The following is a 21,761-nucleotide window of genomic DNA, read 5'->3' on the forward strand; positions in this document are numbered from 1 at the left end:
TGGCTCTTCTAAAATCATAAAACATTTATAGTTAATGGAAAGTAAAAGCAATAGCATTATTATTATTCCTCAGCAAGCGTCGTGACATTTATGGAACTTAACCGGTGTTGTGAGGTCTGGGGGACTGCACATGTTACAGGTTTTCAATGTCTGAGGAATGTCATTAGTTTAGTTTAGTTGAAATTGATTCTAATGACTTGTCCTAATTTGACTAAGATATATCTCCGTAGGGCAGTCATTCATTGTTTTTTGAAATATCATGTAGCTAATGTCTACTTCAATCAAGTATGTCAAAAATATTCGAATGTACTGCTTACAGACGCACAAAACATTTCTAATTGTGTAACCCCAATGTCCATAAAGGCCCCAACAACGAAATTATGAAATGATTTATTCAAAAACAAAGTTATGTGGAAACCAACAGATCTTATATTTTAGATATTTCCGAAACCTATTTCTCACATTATAATTCATGCAAACACCTGAAAAATGAAAATATATCCCACTCATAATAACAGAAATAAATTGGGGCGCAACTCTCAATAATTGATAAGAACATTTTATTAAAACTTTTTGTCTCAATTCAACTGTACACCCAACAACACATTGCGCAAATTACTCGGCACAAACAACAAAAGAATCATAGTTTCAGTCATAGAGTAAATATAAATTTAACGGGGTTTCGGTGCGAGAAGGTTGGCGACACAATATGTGGATAAAACAGTTGATTAATCAAAAAACTCTGCCATAGATATAAAAAATACTACAGACACTAAGAACTATTTTTCTCATCGTGTCAAATTTTTAACGACACTAAATACAGAAGAAAAGTTATTAATTCCTATACCTCCCCTTGTCATAAAAGTTTGACCACAAACACAAATAAAAAATAAGCAACACACGTAGATAAACATGTGGACGCTTATCATCAAGTCCTAACAAGTTCCCTCCCCTGACAATGCCTTTGTGAAAAGGTCTGACACATTTTAATCTGATGGTACATACACAAACTTAACCAATCCCTTGGCCACAATGTCCTTTACAAACAAATAGCGAACATCCATATGTTTAGTTTTAATAATAATAATGTTATTTGTTTTACGTCCCACTAACTACTTTTACGGTCTTCGGAGACACCGAGGTGCCGGAATTTAGTCCCGCAGGAGTTCTTTTACGTGCCAGTAAATCTACCGACACGAGGCTGTCGTATTTGAGCACCTTCAAATACCACCGGACTGAGCCAGTACCGAACCTGCCAAGTTGGGGTTAGAAGGCCAGCGCCTTAACCGTCTGAACCACTCAGTCCGGTATGTTAGTTTTCTCAGACACAACATTAGTTGAACTCACATGTATAGCACCTTGATTATCACAAAAAATTGAATTGGCATTTTAACGTAATTACAATAATCAAATTCATTGAAAAACTTACGCAACCACAACATTCCGTTGTGCACACCTCCACAGTTGAAATAGCAACAATCCGTTGTTTCTTACTAGACCATATAACCGGACAACCAGAAAATTTGCACACATATCCAGAAATAGGTTTCCTGTCCTCAGAGTTAGCATAATCAGCATCGTAATAAACACTCATTGAATCATTACTAGCTTTGTAGCATAACTTCACACCTCTTGTTTTCTTCAGATATCTAAACACCTTGTTTATTCTTTGCCAATCTTTTAGGCTACGGTTTTGAGAGTACTGACTCAGCTTGCAGACCGCAAAGGATATGTCCGTTCTTGTATTGTTGGCTATATAAAGTAGATTGCCTACAGTCTTTTGATACAAAGTCTGATTACAATTATTAGCCTCTTCTAAAATCCTCTTGTCGCCTATATCCAACGGAGCAACACATCCTTTGGCATTTTTTATGTTATACTCATGTATCGGATTATCAATGTATTTGCATTGATCAACGTACACTCCAACTAGAATACTTTTACCGAAGTACACACATGGTTCACAAACAGATCTTTTAAGACCGATTTACTTCAAGAGATCAAGAGACAAATGTTCCAATCCTTTGAACTTTGGTGTAAACCATACATGCTTTACTTTAACTTGTAGACACAGTTGGGATTTCTTTCAAAACCACTTGGTTGCTCCACAAACACTTCTTCCTTAATGTTACTCTTTAGAAATGCCGCATCTACATCATAATGTTGAATATCCCAACCTTTGACAACCGCAAGAACAATCAAGATTCTGACAGTCTGACGCCTCAAAACAGGACTATATGTATCATTATAATCAACACCTTCTACCTGCTTGTAATCTAAAGCTACATGCCTAGCCCTGTAAATGTTCTCATTACAAACAAGTCATTCTTTGATTCTGAACACCCATTTTGTCCACAAAAATATTCTTACCTTTTGGTTTCTCTACCAATTCCCAACACTCATTTTCTCAAATTTACCTACTCAGCTCCTTCTCCATTGCTGATTTCCATTTTACACATACAGGACCAGTCAAAGCTTCCTTGGCACTCTTCCGTAAACTGTCAGTTACAGCAGACACAACATGCAAATTACATCCAATGCAATCCACACAGTCTCGTCTGTTTCTGATTCTCTGTAATCTACGTATTTCAGGAATTATGGGGTTTTCGTGCACTTCAGCACTGATGTTATTCACAGTGATTTGATTGGCAAGCAAAAAGGTAGTGAGAAGTGTGCATGAAAGGCAAAGCTCTATCTGGCTCATCTATTACTTGCTCATCAATTCTGCACACCGAGTCAGATTCATTATCAGAGTCAAACAAACTTAAATCTACGACCAATGGTTTCTCACAAGACTTAGAGGCAACGCAATAGCAGGTCCTTCGTTAGTTTTCATGGGAAACCCTCTCTCCTCAAATACTACATTTCTGGACAAAACAACACACTTGTTTTCCAAGTGCCACAGCCTATAACCTCTTCTATTGTCAGGATAGCCCAAAAAGACATATTTCTTTGCCCTAGACTCTAATTTCTCATCTTTGTTATGTTCCTCGTATGCCCCGGCACGACATCCAAATACTCGCATTCTACAAATTTCCTCATCAGACAATTTTTTGTTAAGCCACAACTCATATGGTATTTGTTTTCAATAGCAGATAGCTTACACCTATTCTTAATGTATACAGCACCTCGCCCCAAAAATTCAAAGGCAAACCTGCATTCAATAATATGCACGGAACTAAAGTCATGATGATGCTTGTTGTTTTAAAGGGCCTAACATCAAGGGTCATCGGCCCCGAACTAAATTCAGAAGCTGTTGATTCAGCCTCTCTGCCACTCCCATTTGCTGGTGTTCCCCTGATAAGTACAGCCTGTGAACAATACCATTGTCAACAAAGAGCTGTTTCAAGGCATTATTACAATATTCTCCTCCCCAATCCGTTTGAACAATTTTAAGTTTTCTATCTTGAATATTCTCAGCTCTTTTCTTGAATGTAATTATTTTTTCATGAGCCTCGTTTTTGTGCTTTAACACACTCACTTCACTGTATCTCGAATAGTCATCTGTCAAGGTTAGGAAATATTTCCCCCCTCCCAAGGCTTCAGGTTTTACATAACAAACATCAGAATAAACAAGATCTAAGAGAGTTGGTGATTTCACTAGTCTATCCGGGAAAGGAGCCCTTTTAGCTTTGCCTTTCATGCACACTTCACACTTCTCACTACCTTTTTGCTTGCCAATCAATCAGGCAAGTTTTCAGCATGCCCAAAACGGTCATGCCATATTTCTCTTGTTACCATCTGGAGCGATATATATTCCTATTAATGTTAAGTCACCACCACAACCTGAGTAGCCCAAGCAGTAGAGCGCTGGCCTTCTGAGCCCAAATTTGCAGTTTCGATCCTGGCTCATTCCGATGATAATACTTGCATGTGCTAAAATACATCAACCTCGTGTCCGTAGATTTACTGGCACCTAAATGAACTCCTGGCGGGACAAAATTTCGGCAACTTGGCTCTTCTAAAATCATAAAACATTTATAGTTAATGGGAAGTAAAAGCAATAGCATTATTATTATTCCTCAGCAAGCGTCGTGATATTTATGGAACTTAACCGGTGTTGTGAGGTCTGGGGGACTGCACATGGTATAGGTTTTCAATGTCTGAGGAATGTCATTAGTTTAGTTTAGTTGAAATTGATTCTAATGACTTGTCCTAATTTGACTAAGATATATCTCCGTAGGGCAGTCATTCATTGTTTTTTGAAATATCATGTAGCTAATGTCTATTTCAATCAAGTATGTTAAAAATATTCAAATGTACTGCTTACAGACGCACAAAGCATATCTAATTGTGTAACCGCAATGTCAATAAAGGCCCCAACAACGAAATTATGAAATGATTTATTAAAAACAAAGTTATGTGGGAACCAGCAGACATTACATTTTAGGTATTTCCGAACCTATTTCTCACACAGTAATTCATGCAAACACTTGAAAAATGAAAATATATCCTACTCATAACACCAAAATAAAAGGTGTAAATCTGTTCTTTCCATATTCACCTCAATCGAAAGCTAAAATATTCTTTAATTTGAAGATCATTTTCAAGTCAACTTGAGCTGTGATCACTATTGTCAGAATCTTCCACGCCACTGGTGCATTAATCCAATATCACCAACCCATCTTCTTCAAAAGAAGCACTGCCAATACAGGACTTTGTTGGCCCGGGTATAGTAATAGTTATAACTTCGAAACAACTTTCTACAACAATAAAGAATGCTGCACCAGACCAGAAAATTTACGTAACCGGCGTTGTGAGGTCCAGAGGACCATTCGAGTTATGTGTTTAGTACAACAAAGCACATTCCGTTGTTTTCACAACAGCTGCCTGAAGGTAACTGAGTACCGTAACTTGAAAGTATTGGGACTGCCAAGATCATTGGGCAAACGGAATCGCGCAGAGAAAAGAAGCAAAACTGCGGGAGGTCCCAGGGACTTCACGTTGTTTGCTGAGAATTAGAGTGTTATTATTATTATTATTATTATTATTATTATTATTATTATTATTATTGCGGGTATTATTAATAACAATACAGGTACTAATCAGGACAAGCACGTCGCTGTCCATTCTGGGTTGTACGTATAAAAGTATTTACGTATTATCGGCAATGATCGAATAATATCTTACCAAAGAATGTCAGTGAGAAAATTGTTAAGACATTGAAGAAATTACAGATCAGTGTATTGTTGCGTGTACGGCTTTCTTTTGTTCTGTGAAATCGTTATGGAGATAAGCTTTTAACTATTTTCAGGTCTACTGGAATCGAGCAGTTCATTGTCCTTCAAATTACATTGCTACAAGACAAGGTGAGTGTTGCAATTCATAATTGAAATTAATTATTAGGAAGGATATTTTTAAAATCTCGGTTATCACAAGTTAACTGTGAACTAGCGTAATTTTTAGATCGTATTGTTAGAATAAGTGTAATTTGATCATTGTTTCATGTTCCACGGAAGATTTTCTGTACACTAAAAGCTTAGGCTGAACAAAATCAAACAATCCTATTACTTATGGAGAAAGGGTCCTTTCTAAGGCAGATGGAAGTAATTGGTAATTTTCGGAAAGTGCATATTGTACACTTTTAATTTTTGTGGGATAGTTTCGATTAGACAGTATGTTGTGTACTCCATTGTGAAAGAGGATTTTCTTTTGAACCAACTCATTCCTTAGTTAAATAGGATGCAAATTACTTGTAGTGATTTTTCATCGATTGTATAATATTGTATAATATTTTAAAACTATATCCTGTAGGCTGAGGCCCTGAGAATCCACAAACTTACTTGTCATTGTTCATTATTAGTACAGAGAGGTACTGAAAGCGCTCAGTTTACTGCTCGAGAGGTTCGCGCCATTTGCCATGGCAGTGGTAGGTATTCTCATACTAAATGGGGATATTATTTCAGTATTTTAATATTTTAGTGTGGGCATAGGTCGTAATGGAAACGTTATTTTACGTTAAGTGGTCATGTGTGTTGAAGAAAACTTGAAGTATTTTTTTCGCTTCAGGGTTAATATTGTTTTCTCGTAAGTTGACCCTTGGTAACTTGCATTAGTTGATAAATCCGGCGAATGGATATAGCTATGTTGCATTAACCATTTTACTTCGAATATTTATCGTGAACAGTTAATTAATATAACTGTAGAAACTGCGCAAAATACTCTCATTTTTAGTTGCAGAGTTATGATTCAAGCTCAAGGACACATCACGTTTGTTGTTAAATTGTACTGAATGCAATTTTGAGGTGTTGCTAATTGTACTGTAACGCATCCAATTTGCTTTATAGGTGAAGTCAGCACCAGTAAAAGCATCAAATTTGGTCTAATCTATTCCAACATTTAAAATATACAAACTTGAAGAACTAGAAGAAAACCAAATCTGATCAAATATGGAGAGGGATTCAAATGATGATAATGATTTAAGCATATTTGCTGATGGTTTTGGTAGTAGCAGTCCAGGACCCTTGGAAGAATCTAGTCCGTCTGAAAATCGGGATCAAATATGCAATATTTGCAGGTATGTATGGCATATTTGTAGTTTAGAGCCCTATTACCCTTGCAAAATGGAAGTTGGTGCATTAACTATAAGAGGTGGTCATAATAATCATTCATGACTGAAATTGTTCCTGCTGATGGATTTTGTCCCATGAAGCAATCTGAATTACTTGATCGCTCCTTCCTGATGATGGCTACCTTAACCGTTACTGGAATCCTGTTCTATTCTGTGTTCTCAATTTCCAGTGTACCTTGTGTTGACGACAGAGCTTCACTCTGTAGAAAACGGAGGATGACTGAAGTGTTGAAACTTAAGTTCCTGAATTGGATTAATTTGTGGTAAAAACTAATCTAACATCACAAATCATCATTTCTGCTCAGTGTTCTCCTTAGGACATTTTTAATGGACCTAGCCATTTTTACAGACTGCCCGGCTAACATAACCTAGATATGTGCTAGTTGTATGTATGTATGTATGTTCAGTCCGTCAGCGATTCTGCTGGTGGGATCCTCAACAGCTCTGCCATCAGCTGTCATAGATGCCCTAGGCATCACTGAAGAGGCGTACTAGGGAAATGAGGAGTGAGGTGGTTTCCCGTTGCTTTCTTCACCGAACCAGAGTAGCTATTACATATCAGTCTGCCAAGCCCACTGAAATGCATACACCAACCGACCCTATGAGCAACATTTTCACACCATTCAAAGCAGGGACTGGCTGCATAAGGATTGGCATTACTAGCTTCGCTCATACCCCAGTCACTTTTTCATATTGTCAAAGCCAAGGATAAGACAGCGACAGATCTATGAAAGTAACAAAAGTGCTGTAGCCTATACCAGAAGACATAGTGCATTGTAAACACTAGGTCCTGCCAGTAAAGGCATATGTGCTAGTTACATAATATTAATGCATTTTTATGTCAGTGGGTGCTCTAAATTAAAACTAATACTGTAAGTTACTGTAAAACTGTTTATTGAAATGGAATGACGTATGGCTTTGTGCCGGGAAATGGAATGGCGTATGGCTTTGTGCCGGGAGTGTCAGAGGACATGTTCAGCTCGCCAGGTGCAGGTCTTTCGATTTGACGCCAGTAGGCGACCTGCGCGTCGTGATCAGGATAAAATGATGAAGACAACACGCACCCAGCCCCCATGTCAGTGAAATTAACCAATGATGGATAAAATTCCCGACCCTGCCGGGAATCTAACCCGGGACCCCTGTGACCAAAGGCTAGCACGCTAACCATTTAGCCATGGAGCCGGACATTTAAATGATAAATCTTCATTATTGTCAGCTTAATTGTGTCAGCTTAGCTTGACTATCACGTAGTGTCATGCATGAGCGATGTCTGGAGTAGCGTGGAATCATATGCGAGCACTCGATTCTGCATGACTCTTAAAACACTTATGGTACTCCACAGCAACCGAGGGGTAAGCTCCGGTGTATGAACGAGCTGTAGAACACTAAAAGTTCAAATTACTCTGTTATGTCTCGTTCGTGATAGCACCAAAATAGTTCAGTTATGCAGTTAATGTTTACCTGTCCGATATTGTTAATGCCCAGAGGAGAATAAATTGAAATGTTACCATATTCATTTGTTACGTTTTTGACCCCGTCCAGCTACTCATTCCTGCCACCCATCTGACGAAAATTTCTGGGGAGAACACTGTCTGCGACAATGTTTAAATACGATGCACCTTATATCATTTCAAATTTTTAACGCTAACTTACGTGCATTCAAGTGTCATATCTTACTATATTTTGTTTCTATTAAACATGAATGAAATTATCTTTGCTCGGTCGGTGGGATGCAAGGGGAGGAAAAGCCCAAAAAATTCACAACCACCCTTCTTTGTAAACATTTCACGGGGAGCACTCTGTAGATTACTGTTAGTTGGTTAATTTAAAGCTGGTTTAATTCTCCTAGTAACCTTACTGCGCAATATTGTTTGTGACAAGGTTACGGATAATGACAAGTCAGGTTGCGGTACACTGGAAAGTCAACTATTGAAATTGATCGCCTGTTTCACTCCCTTGCCATTATACTCAATTCACTAATTTCATCCTCACAATTTCAACTGGAAACAAGTGGTTGTGGTAAATTTGCTAATTGGTGTGGCTTTTTTTTTGCTACGGACTGGAAATGAAATGGCATGGAATATTGCTTTTAGTGCCGCGAGTGTCCGAGGACATGTTCGGCTCGCCAGCTGTAGGTCTTTTTTTATTTGACTTCTGTTGGTAACCTGCACATCGTGATGAGGATGAAATGATGATGATAACAACCCAGCCCCCGTGCCAGCAAAATTGACCAATGATGGTTCAAATTCCTGACCTTGCCAGGAATCGATCCTGGGACCCCTGTGACCAAAGGCCACCACGCTAACTATTTAGCCATGGAGCCGGACTATGGACTGGAAAGATATTGGCTGCAGGGGGTTTTGGCAATGTCTCCTTTGATTGTACTAGCTCAGCATATCTGTCTCTCAATAATTTTTCTTAGGGGCCGATGACCTTCGATGTTAGGCCCCTTAAAACAACAAGCATCATCATCATAATTTTTCTCTGCATTTCAGTCTTCTGTTTTATTTATGTCCAGTTCAGAATGGAAGTTATCACTTTAAGTGTTATTGGAACCATTCGTAGACTGTAGAAGAGCAAAGTTTTCATGGTCTACTTAGCAAAGAACCTAAAATTCTATATGTATTCAGTTTTGTCTAAGTCTTCTATATTAGAAATTTTAGGCAATCTTCTTGCTTGTTATCTCATGAGATGGAATGTGGAGTGGATGGTAGCACAATGAGTATTAAGTTGTTGTGACCCCTCTTTGCTCCTGGCAACCTTTCTTGCACAGAAAGTGTTTCTGGAAGTAAACTCCTGTAGCACTTGTGTTAATAATTTCTGGTGAAAAAGCATAGAAAAGTGATGTAAAATGATACCTGAAGTAGCATAGAGGAGAGATCCTGGTAACTCTTCCGTAGGTGGGCTAAAGTTGGGAATCATGCAGTGGTTTTGTCACTATCCATACCTAACCAAGGCATAACTAGTGTCCGCCCCGCAATTTTAGTAACAAGGCACCACCGTGGCACATACGAAGTGACTGTCCTTTGTTTAATACTTAGATTTCCACTAGTAGCTCTGAGGTAGGTAGAATAGCACTGCTGCCAACTGTTGGTTGTTGGTCTGTCTTATTTTTCTTGATGTGCAGACAGTATGCACCGCAGCGATAGAAAAAAGCCTCTTGGAGGGAGTGTGGCCCCACACTGTTCTCATGACAGAGATGGGTCTGGTTGTACAAAGATTGGTTAAAACTACGAAATTATTTTTTTCTTGCCGTTCGGACAGTGATTACAATTCAAAATGGATCAGAACCATGAAATTTATACTCTGAGTAGGCTATGTGCCGCGGCCATAGAAGAAAGCCTCTCGAAGGGAGGGCCACTGCTCTCATGACAGATATTGACACGGATGTGCAAAAATACTTTACAGCTACTAAATGACCGTTTCTTTTTTCTTGCCGTAAGCCTCATGGTTAAAGGATGAATTGAGAAAGTGTGAGGTTATCATCCTACACCATGGTACTTTTAAACTTCGCAGGCTTCTAAAGCCTTTCTTTCTTCTGCAGTGGTTGGGTACGAAATCTCTGTCTCTTCATTGGTGGGAATAATGGCTTAATCTTTATCTCTGCCAATGTCTGTGATCCTTGGTAGAAGCAATGGAAAATGCCACCTGGACATTACTTTAGTTTATAAAAGTAAATATTCTTCTAGCAGTGGGTGGGTTGGTCCCTTGCAGACATAATGAACACATCGCCTCTAGAATCATTTCTAGGTAAGAATAGCAGCACTGAAACCTATATATTACATTATAATAATTTCTGGGCGGACTCTATATTTCTACCGATACTAGAGGCCAGGGGGCCAATTTGCGGATGTAACCTGGGAGCTTATGCCCCTAGAACCCATTTGCTTGTGCCCAGCCCAATGGTCTTGTCACTAGCCGGACTTAACCAATCCCCTAGAATCCCTTTACTTGCGTCCAGACCAATGATCTTGTCACTAGATATTCATAGGATGGCAGCCTTCTGTAGCTGGTTCAGACGTCGTCTGAACCGCAGTATGTTGTTTGTGTAATATGTTACATTGTCTGAGGCACACCATGTTGTTTGTTTAATTTGTGTGACATCATCCGAGCTGTGCCATACACTGCCTGCTCAAGAAACAATTACAGAGATCCTTCTTTTATGTTTAACAGGGACCCACCCACCAATCCATGCCTGGACATTCTTATTTAGAAGAATCAAAACATAAATTGTAAATCTGAGTAATGAGAGGGGATGATTCCCTTAGATAGATTTATTAACCACTAACAGGCTATTCCCAATTACAGATGGCGTGCTACACTTATAATCTATTTCCTACAACTAACTTATTTACTTATAATTACAATAATCTCCATCTCGGAGAAATGAACCATTTTTGTGTGTTGCTAATATTGTCCTGCTTGTGCCAGCTGTGATGAAGGAAAGTTTCCTATTGTATCCAGTAGAGCTCGTATCCTGTGTCTAGTCTCAGGGCTGCCACAGTCTTGTAAAAATAAGAAATCTGTGCAGTTTGGTAACTGTTTTTAAGGCACTTTGTGATTTTTGTCACATTTTAGCTGGACTTCAGGGCAGGCTAAGAGGCCTGTTGGCAACTCCCTTTGCTTGGCCCCATACCAATAGTATTGTCCAGACTATCGGTCAGACCAGGGGTCTTGCTCCTCTTCTGTGATGTTGGCAATCCTTGTTTATTACTGCACAAGAGTTGGAGTCTGATATTTAGTGCTGACAGCGAGAAAAAGTTGCTGCTTGGTAATGGTCTGTTGCTACGGCAATGATCCCAGCGATGCCACATTTTAGTGAAACTATCGCCATGTGACTTAGCTTACTCTGTCGCTTTTGTGATGTCATTTGTGTTAGCTGTTATTGCTTTGCTTGTTTGGATTTTTAATATTATTTTGTTGGTTTCTTTTAGTTAATCAGGGCTAGTTTTACAATTATTTCCCATTCAATAAAGTTCAGAAATGTGCTACCAGACCCATGGCAGTAAGCAGAATTACTGTTCGGAGGGACTCAAAAGAGAAATGAACTGTACTGTTAAGTCAGCATTAAATAATACAGCTATCAATGTGGGTAGAGTTTTGTTCCTTATTATAACATAACTTCCTAATGACCGACTGACTGACTGACTGACTGATTGATGTAAGTTATGCCATGACTGCAGTATTGTATATGTTATCAGCAGTTGTGATTAAGATTAAATATTTATTGGCAATAACATATTCTCTCGTAAATGCTAAAATCCTGGTATTAGCACAGGCTGTCAAAGTTTATTGAATTCATTTAGGCCTATCATGTTGTTTTATGAACCCCCCCAACCTGTATTAAAAGATAGTGGATGTTTAATCACAGGCAGGGTCAAACTGTGGCAACACAGCACTCTTCATAGTTACTCCCTTCACTGCTCAAGTGTCAAACTCCAACTCTCATGCGCCCAAGTATAATGACGTTGCCAGAGTCTTACGTTGATCTCAAACCAGTCTTTTTCATATGGTCAGCAGAAGTTTGACAGACTCCTGACTGTTCAGTGATGTAGGATGTCTTAAAGATTGGGGGGGACTTGTATTGATTTGAAATATTATGCCCAACAGGTGTATGTGTTTTTTCTTTAAAATTGAAAACCATGGCTGTTATGTTTTCATATTTCGGTAGCACTTCACTAACGGAGGTGCATGTTTATGTTAGTAGCCAGCCTGAAGGCTGGTTGGATCCTAAACAGCTCCACCATCAGCTATTATAGATTCACAACTATTTTTTTTATTTTTTTAATTTTCCACTTTGTTGATACACTAAATTGCTTAAGGCAGCTTATTGGTTAAAAGTGGTACATGTTTCATATATTGATCAACATCTTCAGCCACATAACACTGTTTACATGAAACATTCATATATTGACAAAGTATCACTTTTAACCAATAAGTTGCCTTAGGCAATTTAGTGTATCGACAAGGTGGAAAATAAAAAATAGCTGTGAATCTGTTTAAGTGTGATACGAACCAGGAAGCTGCTTTTATGTAATCAGCTATTATGGTGTAGGCATCACTGAAGAGGCATACAAGGAAAATGAGGAGTGAGGTAGTCTGCCAACCCTATGAGCGATATTTTCACACCGTTCATAACGGGGACTGGTTGCATAAGGAACTACAGCACATTACTAGCATCGCTCGTACCTCGGTCACTTTCATGTTATCAAAGCCAAAAGTGAGACTGCGACAGATCAATCATAATTCCGGTATCACACGTTTTATAGCCCATACTAGAAGATATTGCTGGTGTTCGGGTAAAGCTAGTTAAATCATAAAAATAAGTTTTGAGAAAAATAAAAATCAAACTTCACCCTCTTACTGTAAATCAGAGAATGCTTTTGCAAACGTATAAAACTTATTAAATGTTAACAATGTTAATGTTTTTCACACACTGGATGTTTATACGATGAATTAGTTGGGTTTGGACGATATTAAAATAAAAATAAACAGAAGATACTGACTTAACCCCTTTTACCTGAGCAGCAGTAAAGACATACTAGCTGATGTACCCGTGCTTTGCTACAGGATTCTCAGAAAGACTGACTTTGTGGTTTTCCTAACTGAAGTGAACATAGGTCATTACAGAAACATAAATAGGAATGTAGCGATTAAAAGCAATGTTATCACATAAAATACTCGATCAAATGGAGAACTGCACATTTTCTCACTTTTAACGAACGGTACTACGGTGCCGATCAAACAGACCAAAGTTCCAAGCTGGAATGACCAGGCCGCAGACTGCTGTGAACACTCCTCTGCCATTATTCCGTTAAATATGCACACTGTTCATTCTAATCAGTGCCTCATAGCAGGGATTGAATAGCTCGAATGTTATGATGAACCAGTGTGTTACCAGTAGTATCAGAAAATTTATGAACCAGAGGAATGGCATGCTAAAGAAGAAAGTTATCTAACTCCCAAGCTACTACCCATCAGTATTCAGGCAGGCTGTTAGACTGTACATAGTAACGGCATTCTGTATCTCGACAGTGCTACATGCAATCCAGCAATACAGCTTTCTAATGCTAAGCTCGCATGTTTCCCTCCAAATACTTCTAGGAGACTCAGCCAATGGACCAGGGCGTCATTTTAAGATTAATTACAGAAAACTGATAATGGCATCATGGGCAAACAGGGAATTAGTGGCCTCTGTCACTGAATTGACCAGGTCTGTCTGTGCTCAATGCTGCGTTTGGATTGCAGAAGCAGTGAAGCCAAATAGAGTATGCAATACTTTCACACAGCCAAGTTTGTCTCATGAAAATGCTGATGTGCTATACAACAAACTCTCAAACAGTGTAATTATGGTGATGTCAGTGCAAAAGATTATGTGGCCGTTGATCCAGAAGTTGAGACAGAGACGGTGTTAGAAAACATTGAAGAGTTCGTCACCCATCACCTCCAAGAAAAGAAAACAGAAATTGATGGCGATGATGATAGCAAAGGAGAAGAAAATGGTATATGTAACATGAAGTCTATAGACATGCTCTGTCAGCCGTAAAGGACATACAGACTTTTTCACTAGTGAAAAATGACTCTGAATTGTTCGACATTATTTGTCATGCCTGCATTTTAATTAACCATGCTATCAGGGATATTTGTCTAGCGTACAATTTTGAATTAAGCCTACTGGAAGAAGTAAATGATAGTACTGTACAATATTACTGAAAATGAAAACCTACAACCTGTTTTCCAGTCATTGACCGGGTCAGGGATGTAATGAATGAATCGTATATAGGCTATTAGTACGACGGGGTCGCCACTCCCGAAGTGATTTATTAATGATTGATTGATGATATGAAGTGAGAATGGAGAGTGTTGATGGAATGAAAGATGACAGGGAAAACCGGAGTACCCGGAGAAAAACCTGTCCCGCCTCCACTTTGTCCAGCACAAATCTCACATGGAGTTACTGGGATTTGAACCATACAATATTACTATTGGTGTTATTTCTACAAAAGTCAAGCTCCATGGCTAAGTGGTTAGCATGCTGACCTTTGGCTCAAGGGTTTTCTTTGATTTCCGGCCAGGTTGGGGATTTTAACTTTCATTAATTCATTCCTATGTCTCAGGGGTTGAATGTTTGTGATGTTTTCAGCATTAGATTTCATCTTCGATAGGGCCCCATCCTCACAGACGCACAGGTCACCTATATGGTGTCTAATCAAAAGACCTGCACCAGACTTCTACAGAGACCACATGCCATTGTTGTTGTTGTTATTATTATTATTATTATTATTATTATTATTATTCGAAAAGGCACTATGTTTCGGAAAGTAATAAGGTCAGCACGGTTTATATTAAAATGACACTATTTATTACATACGTAAATCACAGATGGAAACAGTGAAAACAATAGACATGGAGATTACAATCGTGATGTGTCAGAATGGACAAAGAAAACGTAGTGTGTAGGTGGCGCTACTTGATGGTGGCTCAGCCAGAGTCATATATATATAAATATTCTCAACACCCCCTCTTGAAGGCTGAACCAGCTTCAACGTTTCAGTCTTCTGACACCCAGACACGCTAAGCACTTCCAGTGCTTATCCTTCGGTAGTCCCTTGGTAAATATATCTGCAGGCATCTTCTCAGTTGACAAGTATTCAAGATGGATGTCCCCAGATGAAAGAACCTCTCGTACAAAATGATGTCGCACATCAATGTGCTTAGTCCGAGAGTGGAAAACAGGATTTCCAGCAAGCTTCTGAGCTCCAATGTTGTCGTTATATAGCTGTACAGTCAACACGCTGTTAATGCCTATCTCCCTTGCTATTCGTAGTAAGTGTACTGCCTCTTTTGAAGCCTCACTCATGGCCATACATTCAGCCTCCGTTGAGGACAATGCCACTGTCCGTTGTTTCCTGGATTCCCAAGATACGACTCCACCATACATTGTGAAGGCAAAGCCAGTGTATGACGTGTGATCGTTGATGCATGCAGCCCAATCAGCATCTACAAAGCCAGTTAAATTACTGGTATCGCTCCCAATGGTGATTCCCACATCAGAAGAACCCTTCAGGTACCTCAGTACCCTCTTTGCTGCTTGCCAGTGTTCTTTGCCAAAAGAATCATTATATTGGCTTAAGACACTCACTGCGTGAGATATGTCTGGATGCATTGCGGTTGATAGATACATAAGAGCACCTATGAGCACTCTGTAGGGGGGCCTCACACCATCATCCTTGGACCAAGTATTTGATCTTGACAGTTTAATTCCAGCTTCAATTGGTGTGGCCATGGGCTTGCAATCAGACATTCGAAAGCGATCTAAGAGGTCCATAACAACCTTTCCGTTTCAAAGTGATAACGGATTCATCTCGAGAAAACTCAATCCCGAGACAGTACTTAATATCTCCCGGATCTTTGACCTCGAATGTCTTTTGTAGAAATTTGTGGACCTCGTCAATTTCTCTCAAGTTCCGTGACAAGAACTAAAATGTCAACATAAACTATGATTAGGAGATCATCAGCATCAGAACAGATGCGTTTGGGCCGATGACCTTCGATGTTAGGCCCCTTAAAACAACAAGCAAGCAAGCAAGCATAGACGCTCGAATTGCCGTACGTTGGTTTGACACCAAGCTTTAGTACTTGCTTGTTCAAGTGTTGGTGCTAACAGCGGCCAGCCTGCTTCAAACCATACAGAGCCTTTTTAATACGGCACACACAATCCTTGTTCAACATCTTCAGCATCCTCTTGGCTTCAGCTATGGTCTCAAATGTTGCATTACTTTCCTGTACGATGAATTTGAGTATTTCTGTGGTGTAGTTTGGTACTTCCATAAAGATTTCCTCTTCAACAATTCCATTTAAGTATGCAGTTGCTACATCGAATTGTCAGACATACATTGCATGATGAGCTGCGAGCGCAATAGCCATTCATATTGAGCTGAGTCGTGCTACTGGTGTGAATGTTTCAGTATAATCTGGGAAAACCCCCTGGCTACGACTCTAGCCTTCCTTCTTGTGATCTCACCATTTGCTCCGTACTTATTCCTAAGGACTACACGACTTCCAATTGTCGTCCTATTTTCTGGGCGGTCTACAAGATCCCAGGTCTTGTTTCTTAGAATAGAGGCAAATTCATCTGCCATTGTCAGCATCCACTCATTTTTCTCTGGACCTGAAAATGCCACCTGAATTGGAACCTCAGCCAGACATACCGAATCAATTTGTCCTCCATCGTGTTTCTGAACGGATCATTTTTGGTCTTCCTGGAGCATGTCGAGATTGTTGTATTTCTGGTTCTGGTTCATTTTCAAAACCAAGAAATTCTTCTTCAGAACTATCCGGATCTGGTGCTTTCTGTACGTTCTGTGTCTCTAGGAGTTATGTTTACATTGATGAAAGGATCAACTTGCTCTGGCTCTATCCTGGGATGATCTTCCTCAGAGTGCTCTACATTTGGGTGCTGACTTGGAAAAATATCAAGATCGTGTTTTTGCTCTTTTCTGTCTCATTTCAGAAACTTGACATCATGTGAGATTTCCACTTTTCGTTCCCGTGGTATCCAAATTCTGAAACCTTTGGACTGTTCCGCATGTCCGAGGAGTATGCCCTTTTTTTCTCTGAGGGTCAAATTTTCCTATGTTCGGCGATCGATTTAGGCAGTAGGTTTCACATCCAATTCTTTCGAGTTTACAAACATTTGGATCCTTTCCAGTCCAGGCTTTGTAAGGAGTTTGTCCACCCAGTTTACTTGTAGGACATCTGTTCATAATGTAATTCGGTGTTGCAACAGCCTCTGCCCAGAAAAAAGAAGGAAGTCTGGACTGCATTAATAAACATCTGGCCATCTCGACGAGTGTACAGTTTTTGCTTTCCACTGTTCCATTTTGTTCCGGGTTACGCGGAATTGTCAGGCGTCGTAGGATCCCGCAGCTTTTCAACAGTGCGTCAAATGTGGAATTCACGTATTCCGTACCATTATCAGACTGCAAAATCTTTATCTTAGCATTTTTCTGTGTTTCCAGATGTTTTTTGATGTCCTGAAACTCATTAACGACTTCATTTTTCTTATGAAGAAACTTCACTTTGCACCATCCAGTCACATCGTCGATGAATGTGATGAAGTAACGCGCGTTTCCATTCGAGGAAACCCTCATAGGGCCACAAATATCGGAATGAGTCAATTCCCCTGGTTCCATTCTCGTATCGGACATCTTCGGAAAAGGGGTACATGTCATCTTTGCTTCGAGACAGATCTCACATTCAAAATCCTCTTCAGTGTCCATGACTTCGATTCCCTCTATCCTTTTATTCTTCACTGCCTCACGTGGATCCGTTATGTTTAGATGCCCCAATTGACTGTGCCAGTCCATAATAGACCCTTTGCACGTATCCTCAGCTCGGGCAAGTTTTCCCTGTTCTTCGGTGTACGACCCAATAACGTAATAAAGTTCGTCTTTTCTATGTGCAAGGAATAAGGCACTATCGTTCGCATCTGTAACTCGAGCGGATGTTTTGTCAAACACCACGCGGTGACCCCTGTCTACGATCTTCCCGGCTGAGAGTACCTAGTACGCAGGTACGTATAATGTATCGCATAGGTTGAAACTTTTATCACAACCATCAACATTCATTGACATTGTCACAACACCTTTTGCACTTATTTTCGTTGTAGAACTGTTCGCTAACTTTCAATTTTCAGAAACATTGGATTCTACTTGTGAAAAATAGTCCAGATTTTTACTCGTGTGCGATGTACAGCCGCTGCCGAGGCACCGCACACTATCTGCGTCGTGGTCCGCCATGAACTTGCACAAGTTCAGTTTTGATGTAATATATAGTGAGGTACCTCCTTTGGCCTTGTGAGCATTGTCATGATCATTTTTACTCGATTTGCACTCCTTCGCCTTATGACCTATCTTTTTACAATGATAGCAACGAAGAGATGTGGATACTCCTTTTTTGCCTTTATCGACTTTGCTTGTGGGCTTTCTATAATTCTTGTTCTTGTATTTTCATTTAACAGTCATACAGTTTTGCATCATGTTGATCTAATCACTGCTCCTCGTGTCACTTTCATCGACAATTTTTATGCGTAATACTTCGGGCAACGGCTGAGTGGCCTAGTAAGTGGTCCACCGGGCGAGTTGGCCGTGCGCGTAGAGGCGCGCGGCTGTGAGCTTGCATCCGGGAGATAGTAGGTTCGAATCCCACTATCGGCAGCCCTGAAGATGGTTTTCCGTGGTTTCCCATTTTCACACCAGGCAAATGCTGGGGCTGTACCTTAATTAAGGCCACGGCCGCTTCCTTCCAACTCCTAGGCCTTTCCCATCCCATCGTCGCCATAAGACCTATCTGTGTCGGTGCGACGTAAAGCCCCTAGCAAAAAAAAAAAGTAAGTGGTCCTGAGAGTCGGGATACCAGTTGCTATGGAATGGGAGTGGGCATCTCGGACATATTCTGAGTCATGGCCCTCCTTGTGCTCAGGCGGCTAGGACTGTACAATTCACCAGTGGTCCATAACCCGGTAGAGGAGAGCTCCTCACTTGGACTATGTACAAGTAGGGTAGCATCCTTTTTCATGAATTTGCCGAGCTCAGAAAATTTTAAGCAAGCCTCGGACCTATGGGAGTAACGAGAGTCCCACTCCCATTTGACAGGCGAGGGACTCCTTGGAAACAACTTGGCGAACGAAATGGAATTTGATGGGGAGCTATCAATATTAATGGGGCTTATGGAAGAAAGAAAGTAGAACTGGCTGAGTCAGCAAAGAGGATGCATCTGGATGTGCTAGGAGTAAGTTATATTCGGGTAAGGGGAGATAACGAGGAAGATATAGGAGATTATAAAGTGTACTTGACGGGTGTTACAAAGGGAAGGGCAGAGTCTGGGGTAGGGCTCTTTAACAGGAATACCATTGCACACAACATAGTTTCCGTTACGCACGTAAATGAGCGAATGTGTGGGTAGATTTGTCAGTTGGAGGAATTAGGACTAGAATTGTCTCCGTGTATTCACCATGTGAGGGTGCAGATGAGGATGAAGTTGACAAGTTTTATGAAGCATTGAGTGACATCGTGGTCAGGATCAACAGCAAGGATAGAATAGTGCTATTGGGTGATTTCATTGCGAGAGTTGGGAATAGAACTGAAGGATACGAAAGGGTGATTGGTAAAAATGTGGGGAAGATATGGAAGCTAATGGGAATGGGAAGAGTTTGCTGGACTTCTGTGCTAGTATGGGTTTAGCAGTTACGAATACATTCTTCAAGCATAAGACTATTCACCGCTACACATGGGAGGTTAGAGGTACCAGATCCATAATAGACTATATCTTAACCGACTTTGAATTCAGGAAATTGGTTAGGAATGTACGAGTTTTTCATGGATTTTTCAATGTTACGGACCACTATCTGTTCTGTAGTGAACTAAGTATCTCTAGGCCTAGGATAGAGAAAGTGAATCTGTCTGCAAATGATTAAAGGTAGAAAATCTCCAGGATGAGGAAAATAGGCAGAAGTAGATGGATATGATTAGTGGAAATTTCGAACAGTGGACAGTAAGCAGGTTCAGGATATAGAAAGTGAATGGGTGGCATACAGGGATGCTGTAGTAGAAACAGCAAGGGAATGCCTAGGAACAACTGTGTGTAAAGATGGAAAAAGGCAAACATCGTGGTGGAATGATGAAGTGAGAGCAGCTTGTAAACGTAAAAAGAAGGCTTATCAGAAAAGGCTCCAAACAAGGGCTGATGCAGATAGGAAATTGTACGTAGGTGGGAAAAAAAAAAACCAGATCGAAACAAATAGTTGTTGAATCCAAAAAGAAGTCGTGGGAAGATTTTGGTAATAACCTAGAAAGGCTATGTTAAGCAGCACGGAAACCTTTCTGAACAGTAATAAAAAATCTTAGGAAGGGAGGGAAAAAGGAAGTGAACAGTGTTTTGTGTAATTCAGGTGAACTCATAGATCCCAGGGAATCACTGGAGAGGTGGAGGGAATATTTTGAAAATCTTCCTAATATAAAAGGAAATCATCCTGGTGTTGCGAACAGCCAAGCTCATGGGGAGGAGGAAAATGATGTTGATGAAATTACGTTTGAGGAAGTGGAAAGGATGGTAAATAAACTCCATTGTCATAAAGCAGCAGGAATAGATGAAATTAGACCTGAAATGGTGAAGTATAGTGGGAGGACAGGGATGAAATGGCATCATGGAGTAGTAAAATTAGCATGGAGCATTGGTAAGGTACCTTCACATTGGATAAAAGCAGTAATTGCACCTATCTATAAGCAAGGGAACAGGAAGGATTGCAACAACTATTGAGGTATCTCACTGATTAGTATACCAGGCAAAGTAAAGTATTCACTGGCATCTTGGAAGGGGGTGGGGGGGGATGCGATCAGTCGTTGCGAGGAAACCAGTGTGGTTTCAGACCACAGAGAGGCTGTCAGGATCAGATTTTCAGTATGTACTAGGTAATTGAAAAATGCTACGAGGGGAATAGGCAGTTGTGTTTGTGTTTCGTAGATCTAGAGAAAGCATATGACAGGGTACCAAGGGAAAAGATGTTCGCTATACTGGGGGACTATGGAATTAAAGGTAGGTTACTAAAATCAATCAAAGGAATTTATGTTGACAATTGTGTGTTCTCCCAGGATGGTAATGTATTAAGTGAAATTGAATCAAGGTGTCGTAAAGCTAATGTAGTAAGCTCGCAGTTGCGATCAACAGTACCCTTAAAGAAGGTTTGTTGCTATTTGCTTTATGTCGCACTGACACAGATATGTCTTATGGCGATGATGGGATAGGAAAGGTCTAGGAATGGGAAGGAAGCGGCCGTGGCCTTAATTAAGGTACAGCCCCAGCATTTGCCTGGTGTGAAAATGGGAAACCACGGAAAACCATCTTCAGGGCTGCCGACAGTGGGGTTCGAAGCCACTATCTCCCGATTACTGGATACTTAGCCGCACTTAAGCGACTGGAGCTATCGAGCTTGGTCTGTAAGAAGGAAGTCGGCTTCCAGACGAAACTATCATTACATCGGTCTGTTTTTGGACCAACATTGCTTTACGGGAGCGAAAGCTGGGTGTACTCAGGATATCTTATTCATAAGTTAGAGGTAACAGACATGAAGGTAGCAGGAATGATTGCTGGTACAAACAGGTGGGAACAATGGCAGGAGGGTACTTGGAAT

At 40.2% G+C, this 21,761-nt stretch overlaps 1 protein-coding gene across 2 annotated transcripts in view; it reads left to right on the forward strand.

The window, feature by feature from the left end:
* The first annotated feature begins 5,763 nt into the window (after window positions 1-5,763).
* mei-P26 (meiotic P26) overlaps window positions 5,764-21,761 on the forward strand; it is a 451,952-nt gene continuing 435,954 nt past the window's right edge. The window contains exons 1-2 of one of the 2 annotated variants that reach the window (XM_067142736.2): window positions 5,764-5,869; window positions 6,288-6,517. In XM_067142736.2, the coding sequence (XP_066998837.2) occupies window positions 6,390-6,517 (128 nt within the window). In that variant the 5' untranslated portion in view covers window positions 5,764-5,869; window positions 6,288-6,389. Of the gene's footprint in view, window positions 5,870-5,907; window positions 6,028-6,287; window positions 6,518-21,761 lie in introns of those variants that run through there. The other variant, XM_067142737.2, reaches the window with a different exon arrangement.

This window comes from Anabrus simplex, chromosome 3 (genome assembly GCF_040414725.1).
Source record: "Anabrus simplex isolate iqAnaSimp1 chromosome 3, ASM4041472v1, whole genome shotgun sequence".
NCBI lineage: Eukaryota > Metazoa > Arthropoda > Insecta > Orthoptera > Tettigoniidae > Anabrus > Anabrus simplex.